This window comes from Mesitornis unicolor, unplaced genomic scaffold (genome assembly GCF_000695765.1).
Source record: "Mesitornis unicolor isolate BGI_N332 unplaced genomic scaffold, ASM69576v1 scaffold20669, whole genome shotgun sequence".
Lineage (NCBI taxonomy): Eukaryota > Metazoa > Chordata > Aves > Mesitornithiformes > Mesitornithidae > Mesitornis > Mesitornis unicolor.
Window position 1 is genome coordinate 1 of NW_010205786.1, and position 12476 is coordinate 12476.

Genomic DNA, 12476 nt, shown 5'->3' on the forward strand with positions numbered 1-12476 from the left:
CGGAAGCAGCACCAGCAGCACCCGCCGCCGGCCGTCCCCGCCAACGGGCAGCAGGCCAACAGCCAGAGTGAGTCCCGGGCCCGCCGCGGGGGGCCGCCCGGCCCCGCTCCGGGTAGGCGTTGAGCGACCGCCTGCGCGTCCCGGGGCGACAGGCCCTGGCGGGAACGAGCGAAGTGTGCTCCTTCCGTGTAGAACAATACAAATCCAGGTCCTGGAGCAGACGGTGACCTGCGCTGGTCAGGTTTTCCCATTGGTGGTGGTTTGAACTGCAGCTGGGTTGGTTTTTGTTGGGTTGGGTTTTTTATTTCCTTCTGTTTAGCCTGCTCGGAGATGCGTGCGTCTCCTGGAGATGTGACTGGAATTTGCTTGCAAGTTGCTTGCGTTCCTGATACAGGGAGTGATGTCGAGGTTCCTTTTTTAACCTGAGCTTCTCAAGAATAACTCACTTAGAGTTTGGAAGTCTCTGAACCTTAAACAGTGACTCTGTAATCCTTCCAAATGAGAGGTGGCCTCATTTCTTTTTTTCCTCGACCATAACAGATGGCTTCTCAAGTGTTTATCCTTAAGTACTAGCAAAACGAATTTGCTGTCTGTAAAGTCACAGTAGGAACGTTGTACACCAATCTGCAGTCACCCATTGAGTCTAAATTTTTACATGGGGCTGACAAATTTCCACCCTTACTTAAAAATACTTGAGCATTCAAGTGCCAGGTGACATCGATGGTGGCTGTTACTTTAGTGTGTGTCCAGGTTTGTTAATAATCAGTGTGGGAGGATACAGAGGGGGTGCCTGTGAGCTGAGGCAATATGCATTAATAGCTTTTGGAGCCTTAACTGATTTCACCTCATAGTTTAGAAGTGTGGCAGCAAGGCATTGCCATTATAATTTTTAAGGGAGGAGGTGCTTTAATTACATCAGTTTGGGGTTTTTTTTAAGTTTGAAAACTTTGGCTGTTCAGAACTAAAGCGTATAGAAGTCAGGTAAACTTTGATTCCTCTATGCGTTGGGTTTTTTTCCTGTCAGAGTTGCAGATTTAACCAAACACAGAGCTGCTGGGCTCATAAAAATATCTATGTACTTTTATTAGGTGGCCCTGTTAAACAGGCTCCTTATCAGTTCATAGAAGATAAGAGACAAGGGTGGCAGACCAGTCCCATTTCCAGTCAGGTTGGAAACAATACAGCACAACTGTGTTGTTCTGTTCCCAGAAGGGGCTGCTTGTGGTCACTGTATCGCAGTCCTTTGAGTGGCTCTGCTTCAGGCAGAGCAGCTGTAGTGGTGTAACTCTGCTGTCAGTCCCTCCTGGTGGATCCACAGGCCTCACAGCTGGTCCCCAAGTTCTGACAGTGGTGTGAAGGAGTTCACAAGACAAAACACTGAAGCACCCTGACTGTGTGAAGTAGATAACTTACTCCTGTTCCACAGATACACTGTCAGGCTTCCTTTTTTTTATAGTGTTAGCCACAGAGGTGTGCTTATTCTAAACAGTTGTCCTTGCACGCATTGTGTTTGCGTGAATGGCCTTTCCTGGTTAGTGCCACGCTTTGTGGTCTGAATCAAGCCACTCGTATTTGTCACAGATACGCTGTCAGGCTTCCCCTTTTTTTATAGTGTTAGCCACAGAGGTGTGCTTATTCTAAACAGTTGTCCTTGCACGCATTGTGTTTGCGTGAATGGCCTTTCCTGGTTAGTGCCACGCTTTGTGGTCTGAATCAAGCCACTCGTATTTGTAGTTTCTTCCATGACGTTGTGTTTGCGTGAATAGCCTTTCCTGGTTAGTGCCACACTTTGTGGTCTGAATCACAGAATCACAGAACGTTAGGGATTGGAAGGGACCTCCAAAGCTCATCCAGTCCAATCCCCCTGCCGGAGCAGGAACACCCTAGGTGGCCCTGTTAAACAGGCTCCTTATCAGTTCATAGAAGATAAGAGACAAGGGTGGCAGACCAGTCCCATTTCCAGTCAGGTTGGAAACAATACAGCACAACTGTGTTGTTCTGTTCCCAGAAGGGGCTGCTTGTGGTCACTGTATCGCAGTCCTTTGAGTGGCTCTGCTTCAGGCAGAGCAGCTGTAGTGGTGTAACTCTGCTGTCAGTCCCTCCTGGTGGATCCACAGGCCTCACAGCTGGTCCCCAAGTTCTGATAGTGGTGTGAAGGAGTTCACGAGACAAAACACTGAAGCACCCTGACTGTGTGAAGTAGATAACTTACTCCTGTTCCACAGATACACTGTCAGGCTTCCTTTTTTTTATAGTGTTAGCCACAGAGGTGTGCTTATTCTAAACAGTTGTCCTTGCACGCATTGTGTTTGCGTGAATGGCCTTTCCTGGTTAGTGCCACGCTTTGTGGTCTGAATCAAGCCACTCGTATTTGTAGTTTCTTCCATGTGTGACTGTGAGGTGTGTCCTCTGCAAAGCAAAGGAGTTGCCTTCTGTGGGTTACTGTCTTGTGTGGGGAAGTTTCCATATGTAGTTAAGAAAACGGGACGCGGGAAGGTAAAGTGATGATAAAGCCACCCCTGTGTCTGGGATATAGCAGAGCTTGCAGGGTCATGCTGGATTCTTGCTGAATTAAGAGTCAGAGATCGTATGTGCATGTGGGGATTTGAGAATGTTCCTATAGTCTGTCCTGTTTTATCAGCGCTATGTACAGCATTACTTACTGAATATAGGGTTTTGTCATGAACCTTGTAATTTACTGGGGTTTCGCCTATATGGCTGGGTTTGGGGGCGGGTTTGGTTTGGGGGTTTTTTCTGTATTTTCACCATTCCAGCCTTCTCTTCAGCTTGAAACCCAAGACTAGAACCCAAATTCCATCTTGCAGAATGACAACCATCTCAAATGTTACCTGGCTGTGCAAAATTTCCCTCTTGTTTGCATATTTTTCTAGATATCTGGAGTTGGGTGGTTTTTTCCCAGTAGAAATCTGGTTGCTGGCCGTACTGGCTTTTCTCTCACTATTCAGGCTGTAATAGCAAAATCCTGTATTGTGGCTACAGTTGATTTGGTTGCAGGCCAGTCATCCTGATATCCAAAAGGTGAGGTAAATCTCTCCTGTTATTCCAGGCTGCAGTGTTCTTCTTTTCCCCAGTACTAGACTGTCTTTTACTGGTGTTAATGAGCACTGGGGTCCGAGCATGTTTTCTTGAAAAACTATGGACCCATTCTGAAATAAAATCCCCTTGTTGCTGTAGAGATGGCTGGAGAGGTTTGAAGTGGCTGGGGTGGTGTTAACCTCTCTTGTCCTATGTCTCTGTGTTCACTGTGATGAAACCTAATAGAATTTATCCTCCCAACTGTAGAGCAGCTGTGTACCTTATTCCCCTCAGATGAAGGCCTGACTATTGACCTGAAGAATTTCCGGAAACCTGGTGAAAAGACCTTCACCCAAAGAAGCCGCCTGTTTGTGGGCAATCTGCCCCCAGATATTACAGAAGAAGAGATGAGAAAGTTATTTGAGAAGTATGGCAAGGCAGGGGAGGTCTTCATACACAAGGACAAAGGCTTTGGCTTTATCAGGCTGGTGAGTGGCTTGCCACCTTCGGGGTGTTTTTGTGGCAGTGACTCACACCGGAGGAGTATCGCTAATTGGAAGTAGTCGATGTTCAGATATCTTGCTAATTAAGCCTGCTGTTGATTTTAGTAACCTGCAATATGGCTTCTATAAGTGATTTGTCTAGAGCTTATTATGAGAAGGAATTTTAATTCAGGCAGCCTGTGGCAAGATTTATGAGATAGCTGATAAATGTGTTCTGAAGTCAGGTAGTAGAAAACAGAAAGAAAACACAAACGTGATGCTGTTACAGACAAGGTGGACGTCCTTTTTTTGGAAGGGTGTGAACATGGGATTTCTATGAATGTAGGTTGTCATGCAGTGTCACTGGAGTCACGAATGCCCTTGAGGAAGGGGGTCTCTGGATGCTCATGGTGAAGTGTGACTAAGAGGGAGGTAGCTACCAACGTAATGGCTCTCAGACTTCATTGGCTCATGTGCTGCCTTTCTGAAAGCCCCAAGGCAAGTGGATGGAGCATCAGGTTCCCACACCAAAGTTTGGGTCGCTTTGCTGTAGTGTGGCTGCTTGGTAGTGACTTAAATGAGTGGAAAGCTGTGAAACCAGCACAGGATGTCTTTCATGGATTGTCATACGATCAGCATTTCCTTGTACAGTTATCAGACTTGGCCGAGAGTTGAATCTTGATTTTTTTTCCTTTTTTAATTGTTTATTTTTAAAAAATTGCATGCTCTGTAGCCTTAATATGATCATGTTGGAGAGAGATATAATGATCATTTAATTGCTAGGTTCACGGTGGCTGTTGGATTAAGTTCATGTCTGATACTTTCCCTCCACCCCCAAACTCTGTACATGCCTGTTCAGCTAGAGTAGTTGATAACAGAGAATAGCTACCATTTGTTAGGACACTTTTTACCACACTATGGGAGGATTTGTTCCTCTCTGTGAAGTACTTGTTCAAGGGAAATAGGCTGGTGACTGTGACAGGTTCTGTGCTGCACTGAGAGTTTTAATGACTGTGTTTTATCTTCAGGAAACTCGCACTCTGGCTGAGATTGCAAAGGTGGAACTAGACAACATGCCTCTACGTGGGAAGCAGCTAAGAGTGCGTTTTGCATGCCACAGCGCATCACTGACAGTCAGGAACCTGCCTCAGTTTGTGTCCAATGAGCTCCTGGAGGAAGCCTTCTCAGTGTTTGGCCAAGTGGAAAGAGCTGTGGTTATTGTGGATGACAGAGGACGATCCTCTGGGAAAGGCATTGTGGAGTTCTCAGGGAAGCCTGCTGCTAGGAAAGCCCTGGATAGATGTAGTGATGGCTCTTTCCTGCTAACTACGTAAGTGTGGAGGGCAAAAAGTGTTATGCTGGCATGCGTGCAGGTTGATGGGTGACATTGCACTGGCTTGTGGGCAATGTTTCTTAACACCAGAGTGGGACAGATGAGCTCTGGGGCAGGACACGGCTGGTGATTCGCCCAGGGAGAACTTCACTTAGCTTTGTCCCAGCATGAGTGTGTCTGTGCTGAAACTTGGGTCTGAAAACTTTCTCCTGGGAAGCTGCTTGTGGGGTAAGCACATGAAACTTCCTGACAAGCTGTGTCCTGATAAAGCCTTCTGAGGGCACTTAAAGCAGCCTTCAAGAAACAAGAGGTATTTCTGAGACCATCCATATCAGTTGTTGGAGGCGAAGCTCAAGGGTGCAGTCTGGGACACTTCAGAGATGTCTTGGGATGAGACTCTGCTCAGCAGCTTGCGCTGCTGGGGTGGAATGGTGATCCACCACTGTGGGCATGGGATGTGTTGGAGAAGCTGGTCAGACAGATTGGATTGTTGGAGTTTTCACAATAATAAACTTTGCCTTGTGATTGAGTCTCATAAGGCAACAGAGCATGTTCTTGCATAATTATGTGAACTTGCTCAAGTAAACGACTAATTCTAGATGTGTTCCACAGAGCATGGCTTGTTGGTGTAACTATCAAGAGGCAGCCATTTCTGATCCCTTAGAAATAAAAGTTACTATATATCTGGTGTGCATGCACCTAGAGTTTGTGAACAGAATACCTGAAACTGGGGCTGTATTGGTGATTTCTAAAGTAATTTTTTAAGCTTTGTGCTTCTCCCCTCTTTCTTGGAGCCATACACAAGCACGTTCAGTTTCAAAAAGCAAGCATTTTGGTTTTTTAGAGTCTGTTTTTTCTCCTGAAGACTCTTTGTAGATAACCAGCATAGCGTGTGGTGCTCTGCAGGAGGATTGCAACTAGGGAGCTTTTGCCGCTTCCAAAGTTTAGAACTTGAAAGGACCAGGAAAACAAATTTTTAAAAGCAATCATGCAAAACGAATTAGTAGCAGTGTGTGGCTGAGAGCACCTGAGGGGAACATCGGATCTTTTTGTAGCTCTCAGTGTATCAGATTTTGATACCTAGGACAGCAAACCAGTATGTTGCTTATTTCTATTTATCTTGGTTTTGATGAAGTTTGTTCTGGTTTGTCCTAGTAACAGCTAGATAAACTGGTTGGAATTGGCTCACACTGGGAAATACAACTGTTAATAATGGAATGTTGAAGTGAAAAGCTGCATTGTGGATCTTCAGCTGAGGAGAGAGGTTTTTAGCCTCTCGTATCCTGCCTTCTTGCTGAAATCTGGGCACCGCTTGCTGCTTGGCATAGCACGATCACTTCTCCTCCATTTCCCCAGCTCTGGAAACAGGGTTGAAGAGCTAACGAGAAGCTGCAGTGCTGCTTTGTGTGCAGTGATGATGCAGCATTGTCAGTGCTGCGGTGGGGAGCAAATTCACAGATTGGGGATGCTTTTGCTAAATACTTTCCTGTGCGTGCATAAACCAGGTGGCCAGAAGCAAACGTGTTCGGTGTCTGTGTTGTGAAGTGCACCAGTGGATTTCTTGGGGGTACAAATTCAGACAAGGCCCAAAGGGCCCTTACCAAGCACTGCTGCCTGACATTAATGACACGTGGTGGTCTCACCAGGAGAGTGTGACTAAACAGCACAGCCAGCAAGGAGCAGTGTGGTTACTCTGTGCTTTAGGCAGCTAGAAAAATGCACACAGGGATTTGTGCAGCCCCATGGTTGACCATGTAGCAAAGGAGGAAAGGGAGATAAACCAGACTGTAGGGGCTGCAAGACTTCGTGCTGAGCAGATCCTACCAGAGAATGTCAGATTCCAGTTAAGCTGTGAATTTGAACCAATAACTGCAAGTATTCTTTCAGTACAATTTTGGTTTGGATTCAACAAGAATTACAATTAATAGTTCAGCTGCTGTTCTAGAAAGAAAGAAAAAAGTGTTCAAAGTGATTTCTGGTTTCACTCTGGTTGAGATCCTCAACTGATCTGAATTTCTTTGAGCACTGCTAAAAGCAGTTATTTTGTAAATTCAGACCTAGTACACATGCTTTCCTACACTGCAGGCTCATTCATGCATTTTCTTGAAAGCACCTCATCTTTCCTTTACAGATTCCCTCGGCCTGTCACTGTGGAGCCCATGGATCAGTACGATGATGAAGAGGGACTGCCAGAGAAACTAGTCATTAAAAACCAGCAATATCACAAGTACGTGCCTGCCGTGTGACAGGAGATGAGACTACCTGTGGACTAAGATGTTGACTCAGTAAAAGTCTGTTCCAGTTGTTGGAATAAAAAATTATGTCAGTTTGAGATGATGTGAGGTCTTGCTCAGATGAGAAGCTGAAGCAGAGACTTAAGTTACTTCCTCTAAGTATTACAGAAAGTCTGTAGAATAAACAGATTGGAACCCACAGTGAAAAGTTAAGCAATGATGTGATAGCATTAGGACATTGTACAACTCTCCAGGTATAAGGCCATGGTCTTTAAAGGCTTCCCGGTGTCAGTGGGTTATCATAGGATCTGAGCAGTGGGAATTAGTAAACTATGGAAGCTCATGAATTTTTCAAGTTAGGAAGATGAGAGCTTCAGGACCTGGGAAGCTGTATTAAGAACAGTCGTGTGCTCCAGGTGCAGGGGCTGCAGAGATCAGTGAAGTCAACACATTCGTTTGGACAGCGTTCGTTTCTGGAGTGGATCTGTCCATAAGATTGCAGAAGGAATCACAGAATCACAGAACGTTAGGGATTGGAAGGGACCTCAAAAGCTCATCCAGTCCAATCCCCCACTGTTTCTGTGGGGGAATCCAATCCCTGACTGTTTCATTTCTAAATGTCTTTACCCAGAATCTTTTAGTGTCTCACAAATGCAGTGTCACTGCTTGTTATGGAGGAGGACAGGACTTAGTTTCCATGTATAATTAATCCTGCGGAAGGAATCTGCCTAAAATTTCTTCTTTCAGTGAGATGGTTCAAACTGGTATCGGTATCTCAGGCATAGCTACTTGTGAGAAAGTAGAAGACAAAATGGTTCCTTATTTCTAGCCCTAAGGAATGCATTTCTAAGTGTGAAAAGGATCTGCCATTGCATTTAACACACAAATGTATTTCTTTTGGTTCTTCCTTGCTCCGTTGAAGCATTTACTAGGTCTTCCTTTTTTGTCAGGGAGCGTGAGCAGCCACCTCGATTTGCACAGCCTGGCAGCTTTGAGTATGAATACGCCATGCGCTGGAAGGCTCTAATAGAAATGGAGAAGCAGCAGCAGGAACAGGTAGACCGCAACATCAAGGAAGCACGAGAGAAGCTGGAGATGGAAATGGAAGCGGCTCGCCACGAGCACCAAGTGATGCTCATGCGGCAAGGTACGGATCAGAGATAAATACAGTGTCAGCATTGGCCCTGCACCGTCCAGGTGCAGGTTCATCACCTGCTGAGGGTGAGCTGTGCTGTAGCTGTTTGACTTGTAAACCAAGCATGGCAGCAGCAAATGAGTGGAGAGATGTTGCTGTGTTGCTGTAGGCTCTCTCACCTTTATTCTCATGTGTGTTACAATTCTAGTTCAGGAATCGATAAAGAGGCGTCATGGGAGATGAGTTTGGGATTTTTCCTGTCATCTTTTACAGATTTAATGAGACGCCAGGAAGAGCTGAGGAGAATGGAGGAATTGCATAACCAAGAAGTACAAAAACGTAAACAGTTGGAACTCAGGTAAGGGGGCAGGTTATGAAATGCCGTTAATCCGTCATACCGTGGAATGAAACGCTTCTTCAGGGTACCCAACTGTTCAGTGTGACAATTTAATTACTACCTAAAGCATGGCTGTTATTTTCAGCCTTTTTGTTCACAGGCAAAGTGTACATTTGGTTTAAGATGGAAGAGTTAGGAGTTTCTTCCACTGATCAGTACTTGTTATTTTACAGTTCTGTGGCTCAGTTTAGCTCCTTGACTGAGGCAAACAGAAATACCAGAATCTGTACAGTGATTCAGTGCTGTAGATTGGGAAACGCCATTCTAGTCTTCTAGTTTGAGGGGTAACTTAGTCTTAGAGATTTCTCTCTCCATTCCAGCTCTGCCTTGTCTCAGGGTCATTTTGCGAAGCTCCAGGAAGATCTCCAGACTACTTCTGTAACAGAAGGGGCTTGAGAACTGTCTGGCTTGTATGCATTATATTGCAGGTAGTCAGCATGTATTTGGGAGCTGCTGTGTACATAGATTCATTTAGGTTGGAAAAGACCTTTAAGATTAAATCTAGCTGTAAATCTACACTGCCAAGTCCTAAACCATGTCCATAATTGCCACATCTACACTTCTAAATACCTAAAGGGATGGTGACTCCACCACTTCCCTGGGCAGCCCCTTCCAGTGCCTGATAACCCTTGCAGTGAAGAAATTTTTCCCAATATCCAATCTAACCCTCCCCTGGTGCAACTCGAGGCCATTTCCTCTTGTGTTATCACTTTTTACCTGAGAAAAGAGACCGACCCCTGTTGCTTCCCCCTCCTTTCAGAGAGTTATAGAGGGTGATAAGGTTTCCCCTCAGCCTCCTTTTCTCCAGACTATACAACCCCAGTTCCTTCAGCTGCTCCTCACAAGACACACACATGGGTGTGCTCATGTTGGGTTTTGTAATTAACTCCTTAGAACTGGAAATGTTTTGATCTACATCCATGTTTGTGTTTTCTTCGTGAGGTACCTAATATTTTACAGCCTCAGCAAAACAATGTTCTTAAAGTCCTAGATGTCTAAACAAGACCCATTAGGCAGCACCGCAACACTGTGATGCAGTTGTTTGGTGTTGGTTGTGCTGAGTATCCTTAGACCTTTTTTGCAGGCAAGAGGAAGAACGCAGGCGCCGTGAGGAGGAAATGAGAAGGCAGCAAGAAGAGATGATGAGACGCCAGCAGGAAGGCTTCAAAGGGAACTTTGCTGATGCGGTATGAGTGCTTCTACCTTCCCACTACATCTGGACGCTGATGTAGATTTTTGCCCTTCCACAGCACGGGGCTTTCTGTGAATGCTCGACTTGTTGGTTGAGGGACTTCACAGCTTTAGTGCATTCTGCCCTAAGTTATTTGCTCCCTCCAATCTTAATACAATTTAGTCTGGAGAATATAAATACCCTAGTTACTGTCCCACTGCTGATCCTGTACGACCCTTACTAGCTGTATTACTGTTCAGAAGAATATATGCTGACCAGTTTTATTCTAACAGTACCTAAGATGTACTGTCCTGAAGTGCTGCTGCTATCCTGAACTGACCTGTTAGGGTCTTATGCCTGGCACTGTCTTTACTTCTGTAAAGAGCTGTCTTACAATCCATTTCCAGTCCCAGCAGCTTTCTATTGCAGAGGCAGCTGTGGCACTGTCGAGGTGGTTTCATGGCATTAGCGCAACTGGGTGGCAAGTGTTTGTGTCCTAGCAAAAAAACTGGCCCCTAAGCAAAATAGCTAAATAGTGTCAAAGCAAAAGGGCCAAAACAGTGTGACCGACCTAAATGTGTGAAGGTGTGTGGCAGAACTCCTGATTTCTCTAAATAATGATGCCCTCATATGATAAATTAAGGCACTGAGACTACAAATGAAGTGAAAGCTGTTCTCACTGCGGAAAAAGTAGTGCCCTCGCTGAAGTGAGGAGGTGCTTCTAGACTGTGAGGGAGATCTGTGGTGTCCCCCCTGTGCTCTGTTAACCAAAGAGAACTTGAACTCACTCACTGGTGGTTTAATGCAAGTGACCCAGTGCTGCATCTCTTTGTAAGCTTGCATTCTTTTCAACAGGAAGAGCTTAGCTATGCTGAGGAAGTAGCAAAACTAATTCTATTTAATGTGGTACTGCTGCTCAGCAAATCTGTCCATCCAAACGTCGGACACCTCTTTATGCTGCTGTTTGGTAAAATCTATGCACGCAGCTTTACTGCTGGATGTTTCACCACGATTGTGAAAATCAGTCTTTCGGAATAAGATGTTTTAAATAAGATCTGTTTGCTCAGCAGTTACAGGTGAAGGTAGCTCAGATCTTTTGAAATTTACTCTGGGAATGACTCTTCTATTCCGTTTTCCATAGTAAAACCCCAGAGCTCATTGAATTTGTCTAATTACATATTTTAAAAGCCTGAATTTTTATCATTTGAAATGAGTGTCTCTTTTTCCAGAGGGAGCCGCCAGACATGCGAATGGGAAACCCCAGAACTCATTGAATTTGTCTATTTTAAAAGCCTGAATTTTTATCATTTGAAATGAGTGTCTCTTTTTCCAGAGGGAGCCGCCAGACATGCGAATGGGACAGATGGGTATGGGAGGTAAGAGTATTTTGCGACCATCCTTGTTCCTATTCGTCTTCCTTTCCTCCTTTACAAAATCTGTACATTTTTGAATAGTCTTATTTTACTGGCTTCTTACTTAGAAACTCAAGTCATAGTTCTCCAGTCTAGTGACAGGAAATGTAACAGAGTTTGGGTATGAGCAGTACTGAACCCTTGTGACGGACTCCCTTCAGTAAGCAGAAGGCTTGGTTGAAGTTGCTGTCAGACTCGTAGCGTGCTTCCAAAATGTGTACTGATACAGAAACTGGTACAACGTGTAGTGCTGGAGCTTGTGGTTGGGAAACAATCTCGATTACTCTCATTTCTGTATTTTGACTGCATGATTAGTGTTAGCTAACTAGAGTTAGGCCACACGTGCAAGAGCAAGTGGAAAGGCGATGGGGGCTTAGGGGTTAGTGAAGGTGGTGAGTGTCAGAGCCTGCTGTGGTTTCAAATAATACTGGAATGCAAGAGCAGTTGGAATGCAGAGTCAGTCTTGACCTGATAGTGCAAAGCTAGTTAATAGACTAGGACTCTGACCCTGAACATAACTGCAGGGAGCTTACCCGGTGTTCTGTGGCTCTGGAGCGATGAGTCGACCCCAGTCACTGTGTCTGCCAGGACTATTCTTCAGTTTTCTTTTCCAGGTACCATTGGCATGAACAATAGAGGAGCTATGGGTGGTACCAACGTCCCAGCTGCTGCACCTCCTGCGACTGGTCCTGGAGCTATGATACCTGATGGAGCCATGGGAATGGTAATGTATCTCCATTTGCCCACTGCTTTTACATGCACGTTATGTTGTTTCCGTTGTTAAACACTGTGCTGCTCAAGTTGAAGCTTGCCTACCTGGACCTGTTGTTTAACTCCTCTGAAATCTTTAGAAGTTAATCTTACCGTGATACCAGTTGGTCATTTTCAGGGGATTGAGTGAAATCTGGTAACAACTTGCTTGACTTCCAAGATAGCTGCTACCTAAACATTTCTTAGATCTTAGCCATAATATATGGCAATTTTTCACATTTTTGTTGAATGAGAGTGTTTTGAGAATAGATTCTTGCAGGCATTAAGCCGAGCTCTCAATGTTTTGTCCATCACCAGTTTTTAAAACAATTATCTCCTGTGCTAAAAGGCTGAAATAAGCATGGTAATAGTGAGTATGCTAAAATGAGTTCAGCTAATTTGCACAGGAGGTAAAGAGCAGAGAATCAGAGGAGGTGACGTTTATTTGCCTTTTCTAAATGTTTATATTTCATTGAGTTTTAAACTTTGCTGCAGAGCTTTACAGTACGCCATGGCTTCTGTGGCA

At 44.9% G+C, this 12476-nt stretch overlaps 1 protein-coding gene across 1 annotated transcript; it reads left to right on the forward strand.

Moving 5' to 3' along the window:
- Nucleotides 1–6: 6 nt before the first annotated feature.
- NONO (non-POU domain containing, octamer-binding) lies at nt 7–11924 on the forward strand (the record flags this gene model as incomplete). Its single annotated transcript, XM_010191537.1, has 9 exons — nt 7–67; nt 3331–3524; nt 4547–4848; nt 6983–7078; nt 8036–8232; nt 8494–8578; nt 9702–9804; nt 11122–11164; nt 11815–11924. Coding segments are annotated over exons 2-9 (1017 nt in total), but the record flags the coding sequence as incomplete, so codon positions are not given.
- Nucleotides 11925–12476: the final 552 nt, after the last annotated feature.